This window comes from Dunckerocampus dactyliophorus, chromosome 10 (genome assembly GCF_027744805.1).
Source record: "Dunckerocampus dactyliophorus isolate RoL2022-P2 chromosome 10, RoL_Ddac_1.1, whole genome shotgun sequence".
Classification (NCBI taxonomy): domain Eukaryota; kingdom Metazoa; phylum Chordata; class Actinopteri; order Syngnathiformes; family Syngnathidae; genus Dunckerocampus; species Dunckerocampus dactyliophorus.
The window spans coordinates 16,850,761-16,878,440 of NC_072828.1; the positions used below are offsets into that span (position 1 = coordinate 16,850,761).

Consider the following 27,680-nt stretch of genomic DNA (forward strand, 5'->3'; position numbering starts at 1 on the left):
ATTGTTGTAATTCAGCCACATTGGAGGGTTTTCCAGCATGAACTACCTTTTTACAGTCATGCAACAGCATCTCAATGGGATTCAGGTCAGGACTTTGACTAGGCCACTCCAAAGTCTTCATTTTATTTTTCTCCAGCCATTCAGAGGTGGAGTTGTTGGTATGTTTTGCATCATTGTCCTGCTGCAGAACCCAAGTTCTTTTCAGCTTGAGGTCACGAACAGATGGCTGGACATTCTCTTCAGGATTTTTTGGTAGACAGCAGAATTCATGGTTATACTTCACAGCAAATCTTCCAGGTCCTGAAGCAGCAAAACAGCCCCAGACCATCACACTACCACCACCATATTTTACTATTGGTGTGATATACTGATGATGTACCTTTTTTGAAATGAGGCGTTACTTTTACGCCAGATGTAATGGGACACGTACGTTCCAAAAAGTTAAATTTTTGTCTCGTCAGACCACAGAGTATTTTCCCAAAGGTCTTGGGGATCGTCAAGATATTTTCTGGCAAAATTGAGACAAGCCTTATTGTTCTTTTTGTTCAGCAGGGGTTTTCATCTTGGAACTCTCTTGGAACATTTTTGCCCAGTGTCTTTTTTATGGTGGAGTCATGAGCGCTGACCTTAACTGAGGCAAGTGAGGCCTGCAGTTCTTTGGATGTTGTGGGGTCTTTTGTGACCTCTTGGATGAGTCGTCACTGCGCTCTTGGGGTAATTTTTGTTGGCCAGCAAGTCCTGGGAAGGTTCACACTTTTTCACACCACTGTAGCTGGATAGTATTTACAATTCAAATGCAAAACTTGGAAATAATTCAATTTTCAGTCGCGTGCCGGTATCAATATCTGCAGAGAATATCGGTCGGACGATAGTATCAGACAATGTGTAGAGACGTACTTCAGAAATGTTTCATGAAACCACAGCCAGATTAATGTCTGCTACAGATAATCATTTAATTCCACGACATTCCCTAAACTCTCTTTCATGAATGCTCTAGGGCTGTTGAGCATGTAAACAATTCCATTTTTTTTTTTCTTTTCCAGTTTTTACATTCCTGTGGATCTTGTGATGTCAGATGCAATGTAATCCTTTCATTCATTGAGGGCCAAAATATAAATACATCTGAATAGCACCCTGTTATAAGACAATACGGAAGTGTTTAACATTCCAAGATATGATTAAGACATTAACATGTGAAAGTCTAAAATCAAAATACTTGAAAATAAAACTGTATTTTTTTCCCTAGGAAGAAAAAGTCAAATCAAAAAGCCAAGCTGTTTTATATTTGAGATTTTGACGTTTATACATGCAAATCCACAGGGGGTGCCAAACGTATTCCCCCCAAATGAGTCAGAGTTTTCATTCTGTCAATCACACACACCGGTGACCTGGAGAGACACAGCAGCAACACCCCCCGGAAAATGGAGTCTTAAAGGTGAGTTATGATGTTAAAAATGTTTAATTTTAAGATAATATAGAAATATGGTATTCTCTTTTATTGGAATCTACCGCATGTTGTTTCACCAATATTGGAAACGTGATTTTAAAAGTATATGATTTTGTCTTTCATTTGTTTTAAAAACAAGACTCATTTTTTGAAAAATAGGTCTTGAAAACGAGGGATTGTCTTATATTCAGGGTCATCTTTTTGTTGGTCAGTAGAGTATAATGGGCAACTCAGTGGTATTTAGTTGAGGCAAAAACACTTACACTTTGAGTCTGGTGAAGTTGCCTCCAGGGTAATAAAGGTAGCAGGACGGGAACTCTGTTACTCCCATTTTGGTCACAAGGCCTTCCTCAGTGCTCAGGACCCTGCGCACTGCAATATTCTCAAACTGTAGCAAATCCAAGGTCACCTGATGCACACAGGAACTGACATTGTATGAGACTGCACATTGCGTTACATTTCACCACAGTGTCACTTTACATGATAACTGGACTGGGAGGTATGTCACTAATGACAAAAAAACAGAAGAGGTAAATGCAGAATAATGGCAATGTGCTACTACCTCTCTACCGATGTAGGAGCTGACATCCTCAAAGATCAAAGCAAGGTGTTGGACGTTGTTTGTCTCCAAGAAGATGTCAATTTCAGCTTGACTGGGGAGAATAAACACAAGACTGGAGTCACATGCAAATCTGATTTCACACAGAAGGAACATTCTAAACAGAAAATGCTTCATCAAAAAAAAATCTCTTTTTGTACACCTCTCCTTTCACCTTTGCCATATTGAGACAGTCTGAGATGAAATGGCTGCAGCAAAGCATGGTTTGTGCTCTAAAATGCACCATTAAATGGTTGAGAGTTGTGTTCCAGGCATTTTTACAATATGAAAGAGAACGGACAGATGAAAACAGGTGAAACTGTAGCTCACTTCCGGTTTCTTTTGTGCAAGTGTCATCCTCAAAATGTATGCAACAGGGCTGGTGTGCAAATACAAGGCTCATACTCGGAAGGCTTCACACAAGAACTTCAGAAAAAAAAGCATGCAAAGCATGCCACAAGCTACTTCCTGATCAAGACAATGGAGGAACTTTAACAACCACTGCTTCTTAGACAAAAATAGCAAGGACTTGTTTTCTTAAGGGATAAACACCAATGCATAATAACTGTATATTTGAAAAAAAACCAACAACAACAGCCAGATGGTGACGGTACATGTACAAGCTGATACACAAAAGAGGAGTAATGTGGGTGCAAAAAAAGGATACAGGAAGACTGCTATCTTTTAAAGTTAAATGATACTAGTTTAACAACAATGCAGATAATCTTGCAAAGCCCAAGAACAATCACTTCATCTCGCCCTTATAATGGAACCTCCTAAGATCACACATCCTTTCCAGGATGCTGGTCGCCCTCCGATTTGTTAATATTTCAAAATGTTCCCACAAGGAATAAATCAAAACTAAATAATCTGTTCCTGGGTCAAACTGTCACCATTATAAAACTTTTATTAACTGTACAGGCAAGGTTTTAAGTATCATTTTAACATTCTCACTGCCGTACAAGCATAAAAAGAAGTTAACCACTGTTAACAGTAAATAACAGTCAAATGTGTCAGAGGAATCTCAATTTTGAACCTTCTTAATCCTTTCTAGGTCATTAAAATATGTAAAAATTAAAAACTTTCATCTCAGAAAATTATTGTTGTGCATGTCAAAAGATTTTTACTCCATTAGCTTTTACAAAAGTATTAATGATACTGTAATGACTATAAAAAGTGCCTTAAAGATTCAACTATAACAATATACTGTATTGTTTACCATAACGCCATAATCCATTTCATCCAACCAGTGGAACCAAAATGGACGCTAAATGAATCAATTTTTCCCATGAGAAATAATGTAAATCTGGTCTCACTTTACAATAAAAGGTACACAAAAATACAGTTGTTACTGTGGAACTAATGACGGACTAATGACTAAGGAACATAAATTTAGAGTAGTTACTAAAGAACTAATGAGGAACTAATGAGTAGAGTAGATACTGAGGAACTAAGGCACATAAATTTACAGTAGTTAATGAGGAACTAATGAAGTAGTAATGAGTAATGGTTAGGGTTAGAGTTAGATAGGGTTGTTCCTCATTAACTACTGTAATTTTGTGTAACTTATTGTAAAGTGTTGCCATAAATCTAATGTTGTACGCGAACCAGAAAAAGGATGCAAACTGAGGCAAAATTATGGTATAATATTTTGCCGTTAACTGAAAAACACGCCAACCGGAGCAGATGGTAACCAAGATTCCACTGTAGTTCCTTGTACCAGAAACAGCTACTTTTTACATGTTAAGGAGAAACTTGATAATTTCATTACCCTTGTGGGTGTTTCTTCAAGTTTACAAGCTTTAAAAGGGGCCCTGTGTGCTTTTTGTTGTCTACCTGGTAGGCTCCAGTGGGGGGCAGGCGGGGGGCCACGGCTCTTGGTGGTTTTCCAGTTGATCAACGATGTGGTGTCGGAGACCTCGGACGTCACGGGGAAAACCTGGAGGTCAATGAACATCAGGTGGACATTCAACACTGCTGTTTGTTTTAAGGCAGGGTCAGCACTCACCCAGGTCACTTTAATATTTAATCTCTGTGTACACTGAAAGGCCATCACGCAGATAAGTGGTTACCTACATGCAGTATGATGCAGTGTGGTGCAAGCTACAATAATAATAATAAACATACTGTTAAATGAAGACCTCTCCGACAGTGTCAATCCAAACTGAGCATTATTGTCATCATTATCTTAATAAAGGCAGGTTTTTTTTAGGCAGCTATTGTATCAGATCTCATTAGATTGTGCAGGCGTCTCTAATGAAATGGTCACTGAGTCCCTTTGGTAACATTGTAAACAAAAAGATCTTAGCTTGATTTGGCTGTGTGTGTACAACGATACCTTTAAAAGCCTGTCCAGCAGAATCATTCTGGCCATAAGCATGGAAGAACTGTGAAGTGAAACAAAACAAGTTAGTTTTGGGTTACACTGAAAGTGGAAGAAGAGAAGCGAATAACTCAGGCAGGTCTCACACAGCCATGAAAGAAGCAAAAGCGACGTTCTGTAAAGTTTGGTTGGCACACAGCCAGCCCCTTGCCCTCTATGACCCCTAAATCCCTGCTTTCTAAAATGAATTGCGTATGTTTAAGTTACATTGTAAATCAGAAAAGAAAGAGCCCTTTGTTGCATTGACTTTCACTGGTGGGCAGTGGGGAGGGACACGGCCGAGGCTTTGATACATTTCAAAGCTGACGTTTCATCTGGGATGTTACAAAAACTGCAAATGTCTGTGCAAATGTTGCATCTCTAGAATAGCAAAATGAATCAGTTTGAATCAGCGCCATTTGAACATGAAACAGAGTACACACTGAAACTAACACTGCAGTGAAAACAAGAAAGTTCCACTGAATCAGTAATTTTCACAAGCTGGTTTTGTTGTCCCACGTGGAATTAAGCAATAAGAGAGTGTTCACAGTAAAACAACAGTATGGGACAAATTAAAAGAAGTAAACAAGCATTGATCTTAAACACACACAGTACAATGTTTGTAATGTAGAGCTATACATATATTTTCATCTATACTCATCTACTCAGCACTGTTAGCACTGACACTTGTGCCAACTAGAGATTGATCACTAAGATTTGATGCGGAATCAATTTCTGTCTTAAAGCACTGAGTGAACTTAACCAGCAGAGGTGATGCTGCTTAAGTCACTACTGGTTTGCTGTCTAAACAAGAACAACATTGCAACAGGGGAAGTATGGGGCGTTGTGCCACATCTATGAAGCCCTCCACTATGACACCTGTGGTTCAATGCAACACTTGCATGGAAACTTGAGTTCAGAACATTAAGTCTTGACTAAGTTGCCATCTAAAAAAGTCAACATGACACCAACAATTAAGGGAATTTAAGTTATATTTATGATGACCTCCGCTATAAACGCCTAAATACAATATAGCACTGACCTGGAAAGAAGATTTCAGAACTCTTTTCACTCTCACTGGGGGAAGTAAAACATTCGTTTGAAAATGTTTTATTTATTATTTGCGTTAGTTCCCCTGAAGGACTTCTGCACTTGTGTTCGTATTACATCAAAATATAAGGTTACCGTGATTACAAATTGTTGCTTCGGAATGGCTGTTGGGGTAAGAATTGGTATATTACATTAGAGATGGTCGAGTATTAACTGGGTCATTCAAAACTTTTTTTTACTGAACCGGGATTTGCGGGTATTCGTCTCTGTTAACTCGTTCACTTACCCTGCTGCCGCTAGCTAAATTAAAAAGGAAACCAGGTAACATGGCATTAATTGTGCAACTGTCACTTTAACAGCATTTTGTACAAATAATATTAACCCTGTGGAAAAAGCAACAGATTGGCTCCTTTCTTCAAATCAACTCTCCTTTCCACTTCCTGTTCCTGTCTGAGCTACTGAGCTGAGCACTCGAAGAACCTGGGCACTCAAGAACCTAGACTCACTCGACTTACTCACCAACGCCAGCATGAGGGTGCCGACAAGTGACTCGTGAACCTGACGTGGACTCACAGGTTTAGTGAGTCGTGCTGGGCTCATGAGTTCAGTGAGTCGGGACTTGTTTCCCCTGTGCGAGTTTCTCGGGTGATGTAGACTCAGCATTCTGAGCGCCGTATCATACGTCAATGTCACCGCCATACTGGATGTGGCAAGAGCCAACGGGTAAGATGCCAAATTCATGTTCTGCATGGAATTGCACCAGCCGGTTTACAGTCCAAACAAGATCTCACAGGATTTACCTTTGACAGGTAAGGCTGAAAAAATACATTTCATTGTCGTTGGCCATAATAACAACATTTTACAAACAGGATTTGTTGACTTTGTGGCATAATGCTGTGACATAATACTGTGGAATTCCTGTGGTGAAACCAGCCTCAAAGAATTTGTAGAAGGGAGTTTATGAAGTCATAAAGTATAACAACCTTACAATTATGTCCAGAACCGAAAATGTTTGTTAGTAGCATCAGTCGGTAAAATGCTTCACTCTTGGGCGCGAACATGATCATGATCACATCATTGTGAGAAAAAAGGGCAAGCTTGGTAACGATGAGATCACTCATTCAATAACAGCGTCAGCTCATATTTTTACAGGATAAGTAAGACACATTCCATTTGAAGTCATCACATTCCATACCCACAAGTGAATAGGCTCAAAAAGACAAGTCTTGTTTGAGAGACTTTGGACACAGTGTGGCAAACAACATCTGCTCATCATGTAGAGCCAGGCTAAACCAGAAAGGTAATGCTACTTGAGGTCACTTGCAGATAGTGACTGAGTGAGTTACGTTACCTTCAAAGTAGGATATGCTCTGATGCCAAAACCTGTGCAGACCTTCCTGCTTTCTTCATCAGCACAGTCGATAGCTGCCAGGTCCACTGCAGGTTTCCATTCTGAGGGACACAAAAAGCATCTAAGCACAGCATTTAATGCATGTCAACACAAACTGAAATACACGGTGACACTGTTAAGCCCTCCTAACAATTGCAGAGATCACAATCACAACAGTTACCTGAAAGTATCTCAAATAGAGGCGGAAAAAGGTGCACCTACGTGCCGCGCATAGGGAAATTTCAGTCAATCACGTCAATCCGACTTATGGGTTTTAATAACAGCGTCACCAAGTGGCGCATGTGTCAATAAATGATAGCTATCTGCTATTAGCTATTTAAGTTTGACGTGATTGTCGTGTTCTGTTTCCGATATACATTGACAGTAATGCCAAGCACCTGTGAGAACCGTGGATATGAAATAATGGTAGTAATGTTACTGTAGCCATATTGCTAAGACTGCTAAAAATGATAGTGATTAATATAGTACTGTAGTGTCAATGTTGTGAAAACACTGTAGGAGAGGACCTTCACCATCAAAAAAGTGGGCCCTGACATCTTCACACATACCTTTAATATCCCTCGCCAGCCGTTTATAAACGGGCGAAAATGCGATGCAGTGTCCACACCACGACGCGTAGAACTCCACCACGATAGCCGTGCTGGAGTTAACCAAAACAGGCTTGACGTTGTCCGGGGAGAGCAGGATGATCTGGTCGGACGCCGTGTACAGCCCGGCCACCACCGTGGAGGGTAAAAGCTTGCATAAACTTACTAAGAAGACCACGACGACATTTCGGGGGTATTTCTTCATTTCTCCGCTGAAACGAGACGTGGCACAGTTGTTGCGCTGCGCCATCTTCCCCTCTTCGTCTCACTTGGATGCAAAGTTTACCTCCACTGTAGCAACTTTGCAGCACGTCGGTAAATTTCCACACTTAAGGCGCACCTGATTATTCCGAGTGCGCACCTACTATGGCCTTTATGGTAAATGAATGGCCATAATCGAGTTGTCACGTACATCTGTTGGGCAGTTGTTTTTCTTTATTGACATTTAGCTCGGGTATCAAACCCATCTGAAGCTAAATTATACCACAAAGGCATACCACGTACTCTTGAATTCATCTGAGCACATCACAATTGTTTTCATTTTTCCCCACGACTACCGGAAAGCTAAGCGAAAGCACATCTGGTTTTCAGAATAAGAGAGAGGTAGAAAACTCTTTAAATGAGTAAGTCTTTTAAAACTACTTTTGCCTAAAATACAGCTATCAAATACGAATTGTGTTTAGGATAATTCAATTTTTTTAGTAAAAATAGTAAAAAAAAAAAAAAATACACTCACACTCCCGTCAACATCTAATGGGTAGTGTTTGTCTTCAGTGTTATCAAATGTTAACTGTTCTCCCCCTGTCCAGTGATCTCCGCAGTGCAGAGGCTAAACATGCATATGGCGTCGTTGTCTTTATTGGCCCCAAACATAACAGAGCGCTGAGACTTGTGGCCCCACAGTAAACGGTGCAGACAGAAGAGAGATACACCTAATGCCAAAACACAAAACTACAGCACACACTTCCTACAATGCCATTCTTCTTAAAGGCCCAGGCTAGGCCTGTAACACAAAGTTATCCAGTGCAGACCAGACAGCAATCAAGTGGTCGGTAACTTGTTGACAGTTGTTGCCACAGTATGAGTGTGTGTTGTTGCAACACTTTGTGCCAATAGGAGCAACCCAGCTGGACTTTTGCCACCAGTCAGCTTAATCGATTTGTTTTTGTGTTGAAAAACTGATGATGACTAACAAACTCTCATGTCCCCCCACCCCACCCACCCGTCATCCCAACCTCAGGCGTGTGTGTACTGTAGCTTTAGGACAACATATTCACAACCATTATTATTGTTATTGCTTGATAGGAAAAATGAGCGTGTACTGTTTGTTTTGTATTGAAGGACAGTAGGATTGTGTGCTTGCTAAAAGTTCTGAAAATGATGCATTTACTTTACTTTTATTTAAATTCACTTTACAGTCCAAACCGTAAACTCTGATTAAATTGTAAATCTAACATGTTATCATAATTTATCTCATACGTTCTCTCGCATGACGTGACGCTGCAGCTATTTTGTACTATTATATCATAGTGTATAATGTGCATGAATACATCACAAATAATTATATTAAATTACGAACTAAATCAATTGGAATTGGACAACATTTGATCACACATTACATCACACACCTTTGTTATTAGAGTCACAGATTAACACAATACATACTGTGTGTTGGTAATTTTAGAGGCGAGATAGTGGAATGAAAGCAAACTCCCTAACTCCCATAATCTATGACAGGCAGTGACCCCGAGCGGTGAAAATTTGGAACAGCAGCAACAACGCTACCAGAAATGTTAAAGCGTGATAAAAAAAAATAAATTTTTTTACATTTTATTTTATTTAAATGCGAATTTTGTTGACTGTGTCTATATCTGAATAGCTGAAATTAAAATAAAAAAATCATTCCCTTTGTGCTGTATTTTTTAATGACTATGCTAAGGTTATAGAGGGTCTACCTGCTTTTTTTTTGCTGTTATTCACAGTAATGAATGCATGTTTCACCTTCAACTTGGAAAATTTCTCTCATAAGTTTCTGTGAATATATTACCATCATGTGTTACCATCAATTTACACTTTGCACTGCTGGAGGTCAAGGAGGTTCTAAGTAGAACTTCAAAATTCAAAAAGAAGAAATGGGAGTGAGACCAAAAAAAATTATAAGTAAACAATCTATTGCAAACAAGCATTAAAGTAAAAGAGGCTGTTACTTTGTCAAGAACTGCAGCATTGTCCTGTTGAAAAAGCCAGTTATTACCACACAGACGAGGGCTTTCAGTCATGAGGGATGCCCATTGCAATATCTCCACATAGCTATTTGCCGTCTGACGCCCCTGCACAACCTGAAGCTGCATTGTTCCACTGAAAGAAAAAGCACCTCAGCTCATGATGGCGCCCCCTCCAGTGTGCCATGTGGAAAACAGTTCAGGTGGGTTATTTTTTCCTCATCAGAGAATAAAACTTTCTTCCACTTTTCAATGTCCCATGTTTAGTGCGCTTGTGCGAATGTTTGCATTTTGAAGGTCTTGGAACCTCATTAAGATTCAACAGTGCAAAATATAAATTCTTTGCACTTTTCAACTGGTCTTAAAATTTCAGGAGTGTATTTGAAAATTCTAAAGGGAAATATAACCCATTTTATTGTTATGAAATCGTACAAGTTACACATTGACGACAGTGTGCACGTTAATTTGCATGTGGAGGTTTGCTGATGGGGCTCTATAAATGCTAAACCTAGCCCACAAACACAACCATCTAGTGGGATCCAGTACAAGAGCTGTATCAAACATTCTGCCTTTACAAGAATAATAAAACTCTGTTTTGATTGAAAGGTATTTTAATGTATTATTATTGCAGTTGCTTCTATTATTTTGGATATTTATACACTAGCAGGCAATATGATAAATTATGTTGCTCTCTGTTAAAAAGCATCTATATCCAAAAAAAAAAAAAAAAAAAAAATCACATTTCTTGTTTGTATTATTTTCCTGAAACAAAAAGAACAATTTTCTCCAAATTTCCTTTACAAACAAAGCTTTATTTACAGTTCCAAAGTCTACAAATATGTACATGTTTGCAAAGTAAACAGGTCCATTTTCCACAGCTCACTGAAAAGTCAGTAAGAGTGGGTCACATTGGCTACAATAATACAATATATTTACACCCATAAAAGTATTGTACAAGCCAAGTGCACTTGGCACACACTCAAAGCACATTATAAATATTCATAACATTTCAAACAATAATTAAAAAAAGAGGGACATTGGTAAGATGGGGTTAATTTAATAAATCTATTCTTATTTACCTACTGGTATCAAATGACAAAGTTGCTTTCAGAGAATAATGGGCTCTTCTCCACACCAATAAAATGGAGAACCGACTGAAAGTGTAAAAAAAAAAAAAAAAAAAAAAAAGTTCAGTCGACTACATAAAGCGCTGCATAGTTACAACAGAGTGTTACTTTCTCCGATATACAATCAATTCAAGACAAGCTAAGAGGGATTAGGTGGGCATCACACTTTTTGGTACATTATCTAACAAGTGAGTGTAAAAATTGGTTTAAAATAAGGTCACTTTAGCTTTAAAAGGTATCTGAAAGGAAGAAAGCTGGCTGGATCGCCCATAGAAATAATTAAGAGGACCAAAATAAGAGACAGCGTGATAATCGAAATGCATTGCGTGTCTTCACCAAGTCAAATGTGTCTATGTACACATTTTGTCAGGCACATAAACATAAAAAAGTTAAAAACTTGACATTAAGAGGAACATTAAGGCCCAAGCTGAAGTCATGAGGGTATTTTTTTTTTTTTTTTTGCAAACCAGTGAAGCTAGAAGAACAATAAAATAAAAAAAGGGACAATTTACAGCAGTTGAGTGGAGGTCCAAAAGACAAACTATCAAACACAGTCTTCCACAACATAAAGAGGCACTTGAAATGAAGGTTGAGGATGGTCACCTGGCTAAGCTGGTAACGTTCTGTTGGCTGGTTTTGACCCTGATGATGGTTGTAAAGATGAACATAATGGCAGCACTGAGGATGAGGAGATGCTGTTCTATCCAAAGTGTGTGTTGAAAGGAAATAAAAGAATAAGGAAAAGGCTCAAATCCAGCATTTCAGTACCGTGCAAAAGTCTAATAGTCCTTTCTTTGTGCTCTACTTGCACGCTTTATGCTAATATGTAGTGCACTGACATCCTAAATCCGCCTATTAAATTGCAAATAACTTAGAATCAACTGAAAACATGTTTAAATCCTCCTAATAAGTCTTCAGTTACAGTTCAAATATATGTCATCAGTAGTTATCGATTTGGAGGCTGTATGTAGTTAGTGCTAATATTAACACCCAGCACAAAGTGGGACAGTTATAATTAACGTGACTTTTGATAATAAAAATTTTGTATTATCTTAAATCTCTGCCATGATGCATATTGCCATGTTTACATTACTTGTGCTTTTACTATTAGATCATAGATTTGCTTTGAATAACATTAAAACTCACTCCTTTTTATAATCTGACAGAATAATATACATTTCCAGCATTCTGTTTTCACGTTTTTTTTTTTACACAATAAATAAACATATTCAAGAGGTTTTACAAAATATCTCATCTCTGTGATGTCCCAATTGAGGGCAGTTTAAATGTTTGAGATCAGTGACACATTATAATTTCTTGGGACACATCCATGCAGTTATGCGTCAATATGACAAAAGAACCCAAAGTGGACGACGCTAAAGGAAAACAACAAAGAAAAGATCAAGAAAAGTCACTTTTGGGGGAGGATGACTGACAGTAGGATGAGTTTAAGGCATATGTATCCACCCCCCCGCCAAAAAAAAAAAAAGTCTGCAAATGACATCACTGATTTAAAATGTGTCACTGATCAAACAATTGTCTAGTCTATATAACAATTCCAAACCCACATACTACTAGATTCAAAGTGGATTACATTCACCCATTAATGAACAGCAGCCCTCTTGGTTATGAGACTCAGCATGCTGGCGGTGTCCTTCAGCAACACGTCAAAGATGCTGTCTGCCAGCTGCATTTTGACTGACAGCTCATCCTCTTCGTAGCACACCCATTGAGCCTCCTCCTCGTGGAGCTCCTGCACCTGCAGATCACATGAACCTTTGTTACAGAGCAGTGTTGTGATATGTGTTATAGGTGTAGACAACCACAATGTATCCCAATGAACAGTTTTGGAATGAGTATAGTGAAATTAAGAGTGCTGTAGCCAGGGTTCCTACAGATTTAACATTTCAAAATTTCATTTCATACATACATCTTGGCTGCCGTAGCAAGCACCTTAGAAACACAGATCGATCCATTTCTTTTCTTTTCTTTTTTTTTTCTTTAAGTTATTCATGATTTCATATTTTAGAAAACAGAACAGGAACAGTCTTAGAAAAATGAATATTTTTCCACAATTCAGTTTTCATTTTCCATACTTTTCCAGACCTGGAAATTTATAAAAGCTAATTCCATACTTTCTATACTTGCATAGGAACCCTGTGTAGGCCCACCTAGTGGGGTGAATTGCTGAATTACAAGGCTTATTCACATATGAGAGCCTGCAAAATTGGTGTATCATCAGCATGGTAACAGAACATTTCACATTTATTTATCTGTGCATTTCACACAGAATCCAAGAAAGCAGGACACCGTCATAATTGCGTGCGTTCACACTGCAACAGAGAATCCTCCTATCCGATAATTACAGTCATCAGTGCAACTGTCAGTTTCAAGTGTGATGTATAAAATACTAGCATGAACAGTTCCATGTTATCAGGTAACGGCAAAACATTTCATTTTCAACATAACAAACAAGGTTGACTTCATAATTTTGACTGCTAATATCAACCATTAGAAAAAAAAAAACTCTGTTGTGAACGTGAATACTTGCCAGTATTTGATCAACTCTGTCTCGTTTCTTTCGGCCAAATTTCAGCATCTTCTGCCAGTCTGACTTTTTACTTGTATTCTTGGCCAAACCATAAAGTTTTAGAACTTCTTTTGTGACAAATTCCTGGACAAGACAAGACACAACAAAAATCATCATGCTGTATTTGACATTCGTGGCAACAAGGTCATAGTAGCATAGTGGATGCGAGCGACAAACGAATCATACCTGAACTTTTGTCATGTCTTCTGGTGTCTTGACTCTGTGGGAAAAGGCGGGCCTGACTCGTTGTGGTTTTATCCACTCAGGCTGATTGGCGTTGGGGTTTTCGGCATAGATTTCCTGGAGGATCTCCCACGTTAGGTCATACACAGCCTGTGGGAATACAGGTGTTAATACCTCTGTCAAAAGGGTTACCGGTATGTTAGCTAGACTATTTAATAAAATTCAAACAAACTGGATTTTTCATGTATTTGTCAAATTTGAATGACAAATCACACATTCAAAGGAGTTAAAAATAAAAGGAAATAACTCAACTGTAAGACTGCACTACAATTACAAAACAAAAGAAGCAGAACTGCTTAGCCTTGTATCGTCACCTTTTTGTAGCTTCGAATGCAGAGGGCCTCCTGGTCTACTGTGCTGTCCTCAACACCCAAATACTCTTGTGAAGGTTTGGGACAGTTCATATCTGAAAGCAAAGGGCTTCCCTCCTTTGTAAGGCCAAAGCTGTCCCACATCTCCTGAATCGCAGCATGGACCATCTTCTCCACTTCTCCGGCTGAGTGGGGTACCACCATAGCAGGTTGCTCTGGCAGCTTAGGTGGCAGGGGAAGAGGAAGGGCAGGTCTTGGTGGAGTCTTCGCAGGCTGGTCCCCATCTGAGGACAAGACCAGCCCCCTCAGGGGATCTTCGTCTGAGGAATCAGAGCTTCTCAGTCCTGCTCCCAGTTTTGCCGCCTCTTCTCTCTGCTTCTGTTGGAGTCTCTGTTGTTCTCTACGTGAGCTAAGGCCAAAGTCCTCATCAAACCAGTCCTGATCGTCACCCAGGTCATCCAGCAGATCGCGGTTAAGTTCGAGCTCTGCGAGTCGCTTGGCAAGCTCTTCTTGGCCACTGGCCCCCAAAATTGGACTCTCCTTTTGTGAAAGAAAGAAAGGAAATGTTATGTTTTTCTACTTTTACCTGTTCTTCCTCTGATCGGTTAGACTGTCAAAATGACATTGGACTTTGCTTGAGAAAACCCATTCAAAAGGGCAAATCAACAAGTACTATTTGTCAGTTGTCTGTAACGTTTCGAAATTGCTCTGATTTCATAGTTAAAGCTACTCCACAACTTAAGCAGTTTTCAAAAGTTCATTCGATCATTTCAGTTGTGCTGAGCTCCACAGGTTATGCTTTGTGGAGCTAACTTGTGAAAAGTGTCCCTACGCTCACTGCTCGTGGGTACCCATGCACACACTGATAAGCTTTAACACAGCAGCTACATTCTACCTTCACAAAAATTCTTAGTATTTCTTTGTATTGTGAATACTCTAAATGCTCTAATTAATGCCTGTATTAAACTCACCACTAGAAGTGTAGGCTACAAAAGCAAATAACCATTGGGGCCTCCAATTTGCTCCAGCTCAAAAACATTGGCAATAACAGTTGTGATTATTGCTAAAATCCTGATGTGTTTTTTTTAAATTAACTCCACACTCTGCATCTAGCATCTTTATCTACCTCTACATGTACTTTAAATTGATGGTCATGCAACTCAGCTGTTGGTGCGAAACTCATGCGTGTTACACCGTACTGTTTATAATAAACTCATCAGTGGGATTAATGCTGGCAAAGTTGTTTGCTCCTTTTTGATACCACAACATTGGTTCTGTTGCTGCTGTGTTGTGCGTTATACTTCATAATACATGTGATTAAAAAGAACTACGTAGGTATTGCACTGCATTATACATGCTGTTTTTAATATGGGCCCCTCTAATATGTAGGTAATGACTCAATACAGTCATTTTCCACATAACCATGGAAGCTGAGTTTTCTTGTTAATTTTATCTTTTTTACTACATTTTTTTAAATAACTGATAAAATACACATTTTGATTTACTATAGACTCACCGGTCGGTTAAACAGCTCTGGAGAAGATGGCTCCTCTTCAGGTAAAAAGGAAGATAGACCGTCTTGATGTCCCAATGTAGAAATCAGCCCTTGTTCATCAAGCTCAAAGAGGCAAGCGTTGATCTGGTTGGAAGCTTCAATTTTCTGCTCTTTAACCCTTTTGATCTGAACCAAGTGGTGAACTGTGTCCTTTATAAAGTTACTCAGCAGTTTGTCTGCTAATTTGTCTCTAGATACCAGATGCTTGGGCTCCACTTTCTCATCCTCAACTTTGTCGGAAACTTCGGAGGAAATCAGCTGGTGTTTGTTGTGTACGTCTTCCTTATTGACTATGGCTGCAAACTGCTGATCATTTGGTGATAAGGACTGGTCTATAACATCGTTCTTATCAACTACGGCAGCAATGTCCTGATCAATCGGTGGTAAGGATTGGTTTACAATGTCATCTTTCTCAACATTTGCAGTTATCTCCTGACCTTCCAATAGTATGGCCTGGTTTATAACGTCGTCCTTATCCACTAAGGCAGTTACATCTTGTCCATCTGGTGGAATGGAGTGGTCACCTTTAGAGTCAAGGTGCGTTTCGTTTTTTGGTGGTTCCTGGCTCTTGAGGTTTTGCTCTGCTAAGTCTACAAATTCTTGGTTTCCAAATACGTTGTTATGAGACAATTCTTCACTTTTCTCCAGAGCGCTTAGATTTTCAGATATATCCACTTCACTTTTATGCTCATCCTCACACTGATCTGACACATTCTCTGTGTATGAGTCCTCGTGTCCTGTAGCATCAGTGTATATGTCAAACTTGTCAGGTAGATGAGTGATCTTGGCAGGTGGAGCAAAAATCCCATGATGTTCATGACACTCAAAGTAAACCACTCCATCATAAATGCCACAGTTGCTCCCCTCAGCATTGTCAAGCTCTACACCAGCCCAAAAGCCACCGGCAAAGCGGGTTGGGCCTTTAAATCTTAAAGTGCCAGGTTGGACGTTACTTACAAGAACTCGATCTCCAATGTTGAAGTTAGGCATTTCATCTACAAGCAGAGGGAGAGGGCTTGGCAAATGGCTGGAATCAATGCTGTGACTATCATTCTTAAAGTCACCTTCAGTTTTCCAATGAAGATCTAACAGTCCACCAGATTCATGGCTTGCACCACTAGTAACAGAATAGTGACTTAGTTCTTCTGCTATGTCCTCCTCTATCTCTTCATCTTGACTAACAGACCGGATTTCAGTTTGGGGAACTGAGTCCGGCTTTGAAATATGCTGCTCCTTCCTCGGCGAAGAAAGTCCTGATGACTCAAAGTCATCTTGGTAATCTGTCAGGGGATAAGACGGCTCTATATCCTTTATATGTGCCTCCTTCACTGAGGAGATGACATCCAAGTCAGGCCTACAGGAATGGCCACAGGATGGGGGGTTGCCATTAAGATCTGAAATTTTCAGGTCCGCTACAGGAGAACGAGACTCAGACACAGCATTATCCTTCTCAGACTCAATTATCTGAGCATGTTCAGCAGAAGCGGTTAAAGAAGTGTCTGGTAATTGCCATCTCTTAAGTTCTGAGGTGAGGAAATCTGGACCGCCATGTACAGAAGTTGGAGATGCAGCTTCATCAGAGAGGTCTTCAGATGCTGAGGTAGATCTGTTAAGGTCTGAATGAGGAAAAACATTTGTTAGAACTACAGTAAATTACGTGCTGCTGCAATAATCAGCAATGACAGGAATAAAATAACTTACTTTGGTGGAGTGATGAATTAATTTGTGTTCCTCCAGCTGGTATTTTATTGGTTTCAGACCTAAAAAAAACAGGTGATACTTTTAGTTGTTTTTCTTCTTGTGTGATAATATGTTTGTCACAAATGTACCTTTGAATAGGCGATATGAGCTTGCATTGAGCTGCACCTAAGGTAGAGTCTTCCTTCTGAGACTTGCTATTCGGTGTTGGCTCGGGTTTTTTGTTCAGTTCTGCCTTAGTTTTTCCAATGTAGTTGTCATAGCTCTGGAAATAAAATTGACGGAAAAACAGTTATGGTGAAGCTGTAATTAAAAGGACACACACAATTAGACAACATTACCGAGGTGAATCATATTTACCTCTAGTTGTTTCAGTAGGCTGGCCTCTTGTGCCTTCAGCCGCTCTTTGTGCCTCATCTTTTGCTCCCTTTTGAGCTGATAGGCCATAAACTTTCGTTTTCTCAGCTCCTCTTTCAGAGCTTTGATTCGGTTCTCAATGTCACTCTGCTCCGAAATGGGTTCTGAAAAAGAAATGTAGAAAATACATAACAGAATGTGGAGAGCAGAGTCAGACCTCTGTGATTAGCCAAGGGTAATCCAACTTGCACCCAGCGGAATTTAAACCTAATTCTTTAGGGATTAGTGTATGTTTTCTTTACCAATGAAATTCAGTTTAGGTTTACATACAATGTCTATTAGTAACATTACAATAACAGAAATATTTTGGAGGGGAAAGTTCGTTACTTAAACCATTTATTTTATTCAATGAAGTATCTATCTTCTCAAACTGTGGTACAAAGTACCACTGATGATACGCAGGCTCCATCTACCGGTACAGAACACCAAAGACATAATTATATTAGAAACATATACCTAAAATGTTTATGAAATAATCGTAGATATATATACATTTCTTAATCAAAGACTTGCTAAAATGTAATTAAAAAATAATTTTCCTCCCTAAAATAATATTAATTTTCATGTGCCAGATCAATTACTTGCCATTACAAGCCACATGTTTGAAGCTTCACAGTGATGGCAAGTGGAGGTAGATAAAACGTAAAAATTTGTAAAGTTAAATATTTTTCAGGTAGTACTTTAAAAGTTTGAGAACCACTGGCTTAAATCACACCAATTTGGTGTTTTGGCTGATGTGTCTTTTTTCAGTTGAGTGGAGTACAGTGTGATCTCTTCCCCGGCTGCAGTGAAAACTGCTTGCAGCATCACATTGCCACTGACACCACAGTGCAAGCTATGCAGCTTCTTAATGTTCAACCACTCTGCTTGCCCTCTTCCAACTTCTCTGAGGCACAATAAAACTATCACACAGGGCTCAGGGTGTAATGCATACAGGAAATGCAGGAAATGTCTAAGTTATGTATTGAGAAACTCACCAGTGTGTGATGCTGTCGGTGTGTCTCTGGGCTGATTTGGGGCTTGTTTTGATATTTGCAAGGAGGAGCGAAGCTGCATCTTGCTTGTGATGCTGTCTTTGACTGGAGAAGACTGAATACAAGATGGATGGTACAGATATATGACTTGATTATATGAGAGATCGGCAACTGGGCAATTTCGGCACACACATTGAAGTTAAAGCAAATTGCGCAGACCTGCTTGCTGAGTGCGAGTGAAGCAAAGTCTTCACTGTAATTTGTAAGGCTGCTCTGGTTGGAGGCCAAAGTTTCAGCGACTGATGCAGGTAGTGCCGAGGATAGATTTCTTGGCCGCTGGGAGGGCTCTTCTGTGTGGATGCTGCACTCGGATGCTGCCGAAGAATAATCGTCTTCCGTCACATACTCTGAAAATAAACCAACACACAAAATTAGTCAGTGTGGATGTCTACCGTTTTCCTCCATTAAATACATGTTTTATACCAATCAAAAGTCACTGATTTCAAAATGAAATAATTCAGTACACCACCTTTGTCACTGATTGCTTGCTGCTCTGAGATTTGATGGTGACAGGGCTCATGGATAATTTCAGAGATCTCCTTGCTGTGACTCTCCAAACCCTCGCCCCAACCAGCCAGGGCCTCCTTCTCTATCCTCCGGACCTCTGCTTCCTCTTGATCAAGACGCTGTTTCCACTGCAGCAGCTCCTCAGCATGATGACGCCTCTGCATTAGCTGTTGCTCCCGCTTAGTCAGGAATCTAATAAGTGAACGGTAGAAATAATGGCAAAGAAAAAATGCACAGATGAAGTGTGTGTGAGGTTAAAGACAGAAGGAAAATGGGTGGAGGTAGTTGTGGCAAACCAGGAAAAATGGTAATGAACAGGACAAAAAAAAGTAGGAGAATTAGTTTTATCATTGTATATTAAAAAAAAAAAAGGTCAAAAGCAGGCAGACCCAAATCACCTAGACAAACCAGTTTCACAGCACACCCACTTCAAACATGCTTTACACTGTATATTTCCCTACAATAACTAACATCCATTAAATAAAGGCGATGAATGTCATTCAGGATAAAATATCACGGCGATAACAGTTCATTTAAAAGGCCTATTATGCAAAAGTGACTTTTTAATTATGTTATAACAGTAATATATGTGTCCGTAGAGCCCATTTATAACCATCAAACGTGAGAAAAAAAAAATCTACCATCTCCCTGACTTGTTTGCTCCACTTTTGAGAGAAGAAGTTCCATGAGGAAATGAAGGGAAAAAACTCCTTCATGGACATGATACCGCCTTTCACCCGTCCCCTAGCTTGATGAGCCCAGCTTACCATTTCATGGAGAGCAGTTTTGTAAAATAAAAATAAAAAAAGGCGTTCTGTCAGCTCCTTCAGCGAATAGGCTAACCTAACATGAGGTTGCTGTAAAGTTAGCACTATACCTCACCTGGCTATACTTGTGTTGCTGTTTGTGTCCTCCCCCACTTCCAGCTTCCTTATAATGTGGTGTATCACTGCCACAGGTGCAATTACATTGGAGCATTATTTAGACTAACTTAAATGCTTCTCTATTTTCCTAATTCAAACTTCTATTGGACAAAATGGATATCTATATTATCCCGTTTAGTGCAACAGTTTCCCAATAAAGAGAAACAATTAGGATTTACTGGGCTTATAAGAGACATACCACTATCTATTAATTTTAATTGCACTGAATAGTGTGGCTTAATCTAAAACATCTTGTATCAAGGACTGTGCCGGGGGTTGAACAGCCAAACTGATTATAATATAAGACAGTGAATTTCAGGCACTGCAAGTGAACCTGTCATCCGAGAAGTAAGGGAAACAGCGTAAGAATGTAACACCACAAAAAGTGCTGTATGAAGTCAAAACTTCCCCTTCAACAAGGAAAGTTTTGATCAAAATAACCCTAACCTTTGACCTTCACCGCCAATCACAGTATTTTCTCTTTAGGAAATACTGTTGATAAAAGGTGCCAAAAGGTTAGTTTATTTCAACAACACAACTTTCCTTGGACATTTAAAAGTTCCCCTCTCCACAAATTCCATCCTGAAAAGAAAAAAAACCCTCAGGTATCCCAAACAAACATCATTCATCATTCACCAGCACACCCTTGTGAGGGCCCATTGCCAGTGCTTGAACACAAGCATGTTCCATTAAGAGGAGGAGAGGGTGAATTTGAAGCGTGGAGGCCCAGGCTAGGTGCAAGTGCGGCGAAAGAGGTAAGGGAGAACTGTACAGTACCTGACCAACTGGTTGTAGATAAATAGCTGGAATTTAGGATGAAGGTTGGGAAGACAGACACTAAGGGAAGCCCAGTGTTGGGCCGTAAACACAGAGAAGAAGCAGTGGACAGGGGAACAGTGTCTACAACACACAAACATGCAACACAGTCAGCCAACCAATCACACACACACACGCACGCACACAGACATGGATGTATGCAGAAGAAACAGAACGTGGAAGGAAGGAAACAAGTAGAGAGAAAGAGAGAGAAAAGAACGATATGAGCATTTGTGCGTGTGTTTTAACACCCTTGGTGGAATGAGTCTGTCAGGTATCGCCTTAAAGGAAAACTGCACTTTTTGGGGGAATTTTTTGGATCCTTATGTGAGACATGAATACACATCTTTGCCTTTTGTGCACTCTAAAGACAGAAAGACAGCTAGCATGGCACATTAGTGACACGGCACATTACTCACAGGTCACTACCGAGAGGTAACGTTAGCTACTGGAGCTGCTGCCACTGCTGCATCTCCTGTGATTTTGAAAAAGTTAATGCTACGTTATAAATCATGCCTCGCATGTGTATAGCAAAAGGTTGTGGCAATAAGATGAAAAGTTAGCCAACTCTGAGATTCCAAACACTACCAACTAAACATCTGGGGAGACTGAAGCTGTGGATGCTAGCTCTCAACTTAGACCAGACATCATTGCAAGGAAGGCTGAGCGAGATGCTCCTTTGTTCTCAGCATTTTTAACTTCAAGACTATGCTGAATTTACCAGCTCTGAAGTCTTGCACTGAAAGATACAGTCATCCCATCAGTCGGCATTCCAGTGAGAGTGGACATTGTAAGTGACTTTTATTATGGTCTTATTTTGCCAATTAAACGTTTAGCAATAGTGCTACATGATTATGCTACAAGAATGGCTTGGTGTTTCACAACAGCTGGATCTGCCTAGCACCCAGCAAACTTATTGTCTGCCTGGTGGGAGTAAAAGTAAAAAGTACTCGTCGTCAGTGGCTCTCACAAAGTCTGCCGTGATTAGTGGTAGCAAACGCTCTCTCTATGCTGCTCTTGCGTTCGTTGCTATGGGCTCTGTGAAATCAATGCGCCGTAATGCTTAAAATGACCAAAATACGGAAAAATACTGTAATGGATTACATGTTATCACGAATGTGCCTATTACTACATGGTTACAGCATGTTTAGAGAACGATAACACGTTATTGAGGGTTTTTGGAGGTGTTTTTTCAATATTTAAAATGCGCAGACAAGAGAAAGACATGTCCCAGAAAGATTATGGATGATGGGCAAAATTTTAAAAAGTGCAGTTTCCCTTTTAAAAAAGGTTCATTTTCAAGTAGCATACATTTGGAGCATGCATTACTCATAACTGTTGTTGAACATTTAAAACAGTATGGGGTTATTATGTGAATCTTTACCATGATAAAATAACTGAGGTGAAAATGATTGTTAGTGTGTTACTTGCACAATATGGAATATTAATCAAAAGCGGGACAGCGGTGACAAATAGTGGGAGGATTATGAGGGAAAAAAGGAATAACTACTTTGTAGACGTCAGAAATGTGTCTGTGGTTAGGTTACCTATTTTCTCATACTTTGCTAAGATCTAAAAATAATTCTGAGTGAAACAAAATCCAATTCTTTACCTACTCAGCTGTGAAAGACTGTGCAATCACATGGTTCAAGCTGGTAGCCAAGACAAAAATCCACACTAACTCCAATCACATGCAGCTACTGGTCAACACAAACAAGTAGCAGGAAAAAAATAAAATAAATCTGACAATTGCATTCCAATACAACTGTATACATTACAATCTGTACTCCCTCATCTATTCTACACCATATCCCCTTCGGGGTGGTTAGGTGGGACAATGCCATGCCTATATACGGTACTTGACTGCTGACTGGCTATGTCTAGAAGGGGAACATGGAGCATGCCGATCTTCACATCCACAGCACTTGATACAGATGGCATGCAGTTCAATTACAGTTAGTGTCACATTTGGTAAGTTGGTAAGTTCCTTAAGTTTTAGTTCACAAGAGTCAGCACTGACTGCAATATTAAAGCAAACAAGGGCCCAAAAACAAAACTGAAGGTGGAAACAAGGGTGCAGGAAGTTCTCATGAAGCAAATAAAAATACTACCGGTATTAGTATCTAAGGGTAAAAAGAGTTTAAATGAAGGAGTGCATTTACTTTTCATCCATGTGGGAGCGCATCTTCTTGAGCTTCTGCATGATGCTGCTGGTCTCACTTCCAGAGATGGAGGGTGAGGGAGAAGGGGTGCGGCTGTCATCAGCATGCCTTATGTTGGGAGACGGCGCCTCTGACAACAGAGCTTCTGACACAGGAGTCTCCTAAGGAACAGAAAAAAAAAAGAAACATGTGGATAGTTAAAAAAAAGCCTGAACATTCAAGTTGAAAGCACTAATATACACTGTAGGTTAGAAGTTGTTTACCTCGTTCTTATGAGGATGATTAGCGACTGTTTGATTACTTACAGGTGGTACTTCACAGCCAGCAGACTTGAGACGCTCTTTCAGTCTCAATGTTGAACTCCTCATCTGCTCAATCTCTTCCTGCTGTTTCAACAACAGCTGTTTTTCTTTCCTTGCTGCTTTGTTAGCCTCCTGAAGGCGCTTGATCTCAGCCTGCAAGAATAACAAAAACAACAACAAAAAAAAAACAACAGGTAAGGTCAGTGACAACAAGCGCTGTGCCAATCATCAGGTGTACCACGGGAAATTATCCATGTTTCTTTGTTCATGTATCTACTATGCCAGTGAAGCATAGTAACATGCAGAACAATTAAATGCTCTTCCACTAAATGGCAGAAAGTATGTAATTACTCTGTATCCACCTGCTGCCATTCCTACTACAGAATAAGTCTTGGCACACTTGGTGGTGTGCCGTGAGATTTTCCTAATGTAAAGTATGCGCCTCGGCTCAGTAAAAGTTGGGAAACAATGGTCTATGGTACCAGTAAACTGTTAACTGTCAAATACCTGCTCCTCTTGAAGTCTCAATAAAAGACTTTTCTGCTTCTTCCTGATGGGTGGTAATTTGTCATCCTCGCCTTTGTTCCTCAGCTGTTTTTTCTGGTGTTCCAGCCACGCAAGCTCAGTTCTGATTTTTTCCTTGACGGCTTTCTGGCGCAGATGCAGCAGAGCATTCTGATGCTGCAGCCTCAGGTCTTCGTCTTTCATGTACTGACGCACCATGTCCATGGTGAATCGGGAAAAGCTGTCCTGGCCACCAGAAAAGGCCAACTTTGCATTCTGAGACTAGGGGAAAAAAAATTCCAAAATATGTTTAAGGAGAAGAAAGGCAATACAACAACAAAATCTGTAAGTTTAATGGGGTCTCACAGCGGTATTACAAAGAGTTAAGACAATACATTGTGAGTTAAAAATGCAGAGGACAAACGACTATACAGTTGTGCCTTATTTATAGCAGGTAACTGGTTCCACACCCGACCGCAATAAGTGAATTCCCGCGAAGTAGGATTCAATAATAATAAACTGAATATTTTTTGTAGTTGGCGCAAAGACAACCTGTTTATGACTTTATAAATACTGTTTTTAACATTATTAGAGCCCTGCAGGCATGAAATAACACCCCTTAAGTCACCTTTACACTCCTAATATTCTTTGTTTACACCACATTGCGCAGGCTATGGGATCACTGCCGCCGCTAGCATAGCAAGCTACCGAGCTAACGAGCGTAATTACCCTCTCCATTTACTTATCGTAAGCTTAAGAAAGTTTTTCAAACAGTGTGGGGAAGGTGGACAACGTAAGAAGCTAAAAAGCCTTACCACCATCATGTCAGACTGCATGGCTGACTGCATGCAGTTTGAAGGTAATCTAATATAATTTCATGTCTTATCAATGTAACATTGCTGACACCTTGGGACCAGAACGTTACATATAACTTGTCTTTCAATATTTTTTGTCTAATAATAGGCCATAGTCAACCACGAAACATCCATCCATTTTCTATACCGCTTCATCCTCATTAGGGTCGCGGGGGCATGCTGGAGCCCATCCCAGCTGACTTCGGGCGACAGGCGGGGTACACCCTGGACTGGTCACCAGCCAATCGCAGGGCACATATAGACAAACAACCATTCACACTCACATTCATACCTATGGGCAATTTAGAGTCACCAATTAACCTAACATGCATGTTTTTGGAATGTGGGAGGAAGCCGCAGTACCCAGAGAAAACCCACGCGCACACGGGGAGAACATGCAAACTCCACACAGAAATGCCCAGGGGAGAATCGAACCCAAGTCTTCCCGATCTCCAGGCTGTTCCTGTATTGGCCAACGTGCTAACCACTAGACCACTGTGCGATCATTTATTCATTAATTTTTGAAAAGCCTCGATAGAGTCAGGAAGTGATGTTCGAACTGCAATGATGCGAGGGACAACTGTACATTCTATACTCACAACTCCACCTAACAAGCCTGTCACCTTTGTAATGTTATGGGAATCTGAGACAGACGTTGTGTTGTGAGTTGCAGCCTCATCGTCCGATTCCTCGTGATAGCCTGGCCTCTTCTCCAAAGAACTCAGACGGTGCACCTTAGACGGCAGCAGAGAGTTGAAGGAATGCTCCTCAGCCACATCCTCTGTCCTGGATGTGTCAAACTTGAGAGAGTACTCTGAGAAACGAGACGAACATAAGTAATTTCTTTAGTCATTCATTCACCTGACAAGCTTAGAGCTGTAAGTATACACAGCTTTAGTTTTGAACAGACTGAATTTAGTGAAGGTGTGCCTGTCATGTGGTACCTTTGTCATCAGCTACAGAGGGGATGCTTTCGCTACAGATTGAGTCATTATCCGCTGTGGGACCTTCCTCCTCTATTGAACTGCAGCCCGCTTCCCTCTCCGCCTGCTTCTCATTGTTCTTCCATTCTAATTCAGTTTCTTCTTTGTTTACTGGCTTGATATGGTCTGTTGATGTGTGTGAGGGGGTACTGGTGGAGCTGGAGTCTGCACCACTGAAGGAAAGGAGAAAAATACAATTAACATGAATCCCTCACATCCACTAAGTGGTGTAAAGAGGACTGGTCAATACATGAGGTTAGGTCTTTGCACAGGCCGTGAGTCGGTGTGACTGGGACTTCGACTTGATGCCTCTCTCTGGAAGCTGAAACCAAAAAGACAGCTTTGAGTACTTAGCATCATTTATTATGGATTTAGGACAGGAACTGGCAACTCAAGGGAGGGTGGAGACTTTACCTGCCAGAATCAGGCCTGTTCTGCTTCTTCTCTCGCTGCTGCTTGCTTTGCATGGGTGGCTCAGTAGCAACAACAGAGACAGTAAGAGCACCTTCAATCTGAGACCGGGCCAGGTCTGTCAACTACAGACAAAAACCTACTTTAATGACATAACATGTTTTGTGTTTATACTGAGGGTTATGCATTTAGAGATATGACAACAATCCATCAATTTTGTCAAAGATCTGCTCACCTCCTTGATGTGACGGGCCGCTTCTGCAGTTTCTTTTTGAGTTAGCACTAACTTTTCCAGCAATTCCTCATGAGCCTGGACAAAAACCATAGCAGGAAGATCATACATAAACTATTTTAATATAGGACAGTGGTTCTCAATTATTTTCTGTCATGCCTCCCCCGGGACAGAAATGTATTCATGACGCCCCCGATTTGAAATACCATTAGAGAAAATGATAACATCAATTTATTTATCTGTACTGTACAGACTGCACTCAAAACTGAAATAAGGAAATTCAACAAGATGGAGAACTGTGAAGCATACCAGCGTATTCAAGAGTCAAACTGCACGCTGAGAACAACAAATTTGTACATGTTGGCAGATCTGCACTAACATTTAAATGACTCCCTGCCTCTCCTGAGAGTTCACCGCACACCCCCGGGGGAACCCGCCCCACTATTTGAGAAGCACTGATATATGAATATGTATTTTGATGAAGAAAAGTAAATCCAGCGACAGTGTTAAAATATGTGTATTTGTACCCTGGCTGTTCTCTGCCTGTCTTCCTCCCGCTGAAGCTGGGCCTCCAGAGCTTTTTTTTCTGCCTGGATCTTCTGCTCATAAAGGTCATTCTCATATTTCTGCTGCTTGGTCTGCAAAGAGAACAAAACACTGTCTCAGTATATTTTCGGTAAGCCATGGCAAATTAGGAAAATAATTAGTATAAAAGTCCCTTATGTGGAGTTAAGTGTCAAAAAAAAAAAAAAAAATTAAGGCAAAGCTCTGCTTCACCTTCAGTATGTGCGCCAATGATGCACTCTCCTCCTGGGCCATAGACACACCCATTAGCCTCTCCACGTCGCCTAAATGTCTCAAAGACTCCTCTATGGACTCCTGGTACTGGAGCTCTGCTGCCATTTGCTGATGCAGGACAGCAGGAGAATACTGGAGATTACCTGGAGAGGAAGATAAACTATAAATATACATACTATAAATATTTGTATTTCATATCCAATGTCAAGCATCACAATGCTTACAACACCAATTATTACCGTAATTACCTGTTGCCCTGTTTTCATCTTTGCCACAATGAACTGCGGTGCCTGTATTCATGTTGTTACTGGCCCCGACCATAAAGCCATTTCTTGGATGCTCACTGCGATAATCTACTGCTCGAAAAGAGTCCGGAAAACCAGAAGATGAAGTCATCCTTGCTCTCGAAGGTGGAGATTTCTGCTGTTTGGCCTGGAAAGTTTTCAGAGTAGTTTGATGACAATATTAGTAAATACACCTTATTATTATGATTAAGTCACTGAAATTAATGGAGGTGTAAAGACATGCATAAGCAG

General features: G+C 40.2%; 2 protein-coding genes across 4 annotated transcripts in view; both read right to left on the bottom strand.

Annotated features, from left to right (window-relative positions):
- qsox1 (quiescin Q6 sulfhydryl oxidase 1) overlaps positions 1–7,941 on the bottom strand; it is a 36,121-nt gene extending 28,180 nt beyond the window's left edge. Inside the window, exons 1-6 of the mRNA XM_054789275.1 lie at positions 7,417–7,941; positions 6,809–6,909; positions 4,384–4,432; positions 3,882–3,984; positions 2,010–2,100; positions 1,711–1,856 (exon numbers count right to left, since the gene is read on the bottom strand). Coding sequence (XP_054645250.1) covers positions 1,711–1,856; positions 2,010–2,100; positions 3,882–3,984; positions 4,384–4,432; positions 6,809–6,909; positions 7,417–7,705 — 779 coding nt within the window. The 5' untranslated portion in view covers positions 7,706–7,941. The remainder of the gene's footprint in view (positions 1–1,710; positions 1,857–2,009; positions 2,101–3,881; positions 3,985–4,383; positions 4,433–6,808; positions 6,910–7,416) is intronic.
- A 2,521-nt stretch (positions 7,942–10,462) lies between these two features.
- Positions 10,463–27,680, bottom strand: part of cep350 (centrosomal protein 350) — a 46,271-nt gene continuing 29,053 nt past the window's right edge. The window contains exons 16-38 of one of the 3 annotated variants that reach the window (XM_054789601.1): positions 27,393–27,576; positions 27,124–27,287; positions 26,874–26,984; positions 26,350–26,424; positions 26,118–26,239; positions 25,954–26,025; positions 25,665–25,876; positions 25,344–25,534; positions 23,870–24,148; positions 23,366–23,515; positions 23,061–23,221; positions 20,860–20,982; positions 19,122–19,351; positions 18,812–18,999; positions 18,596–18,707; positions 17,562–17,722; positions 17,333–17,466; positions 17,205–17,263; positions 15,465–17,119; positions 13,952–14,488; positions 13,581–13,727; positions 13,356–13,478; positions 10,463–12,563 (exon numbers count right to left, since the gene is read on the bottom strand). In XM_054789601.1, coding sequence (XP_054645576.1) covers positions 12,408–12,563; positions 13,356–13,478; positions 13,581–13,727; positions 13,952–14,488; positions 15,465–17,119; positions 17,205–17,263; positions 17,333–17,466; positions 17,562–17,722; positions 18,596–18,707; positions 18,812–18,999; positions 19,122–19,351; positions 20,860–20,982; positions 23,061–23,221; positions 23,366–23,515; positions 23,870–24,148; positions 25,344–25,534; positions 25,665–25,876; positions 25,954–26,025; positions 26,118–26,239; positions 26,350–26,424; positions 26,874–26,984; positions 27,124–27,287; positions 27,393–27,576 — 5,346 coding nt within the window. In that variant the 3' untranslated portion in view covers positions 10,463–12,407. The remainder of the gene's footprint in view (positions 12,564–13,355; positions 13,479–13,580; positions 13,728–13,951; positions 14,489–15,464; positions 17,120–17,204; positions 17,264–17,332; positions 17,467–17,561; positions 17,723–18,595; positions 18,708–18,811; positions 19,000–19,121; positions 19,352–20,859; positions 20,983–23,060; positions 23,222–23,365; positions 23,516–23,869; positions 24,149–25,343; positions 25,535–25,664; positions 25,877–25,953; positions 26,026–26,117; positions 26,240–26,349; positions 26,425–26,873; positions 26,985–27,123; positions 27,288–27,392; positions 27,577–27,680) is intronic. The other 2 variants (XM_054789600.1, XM_054789602.1) reach the window with 2 other exon arrangements.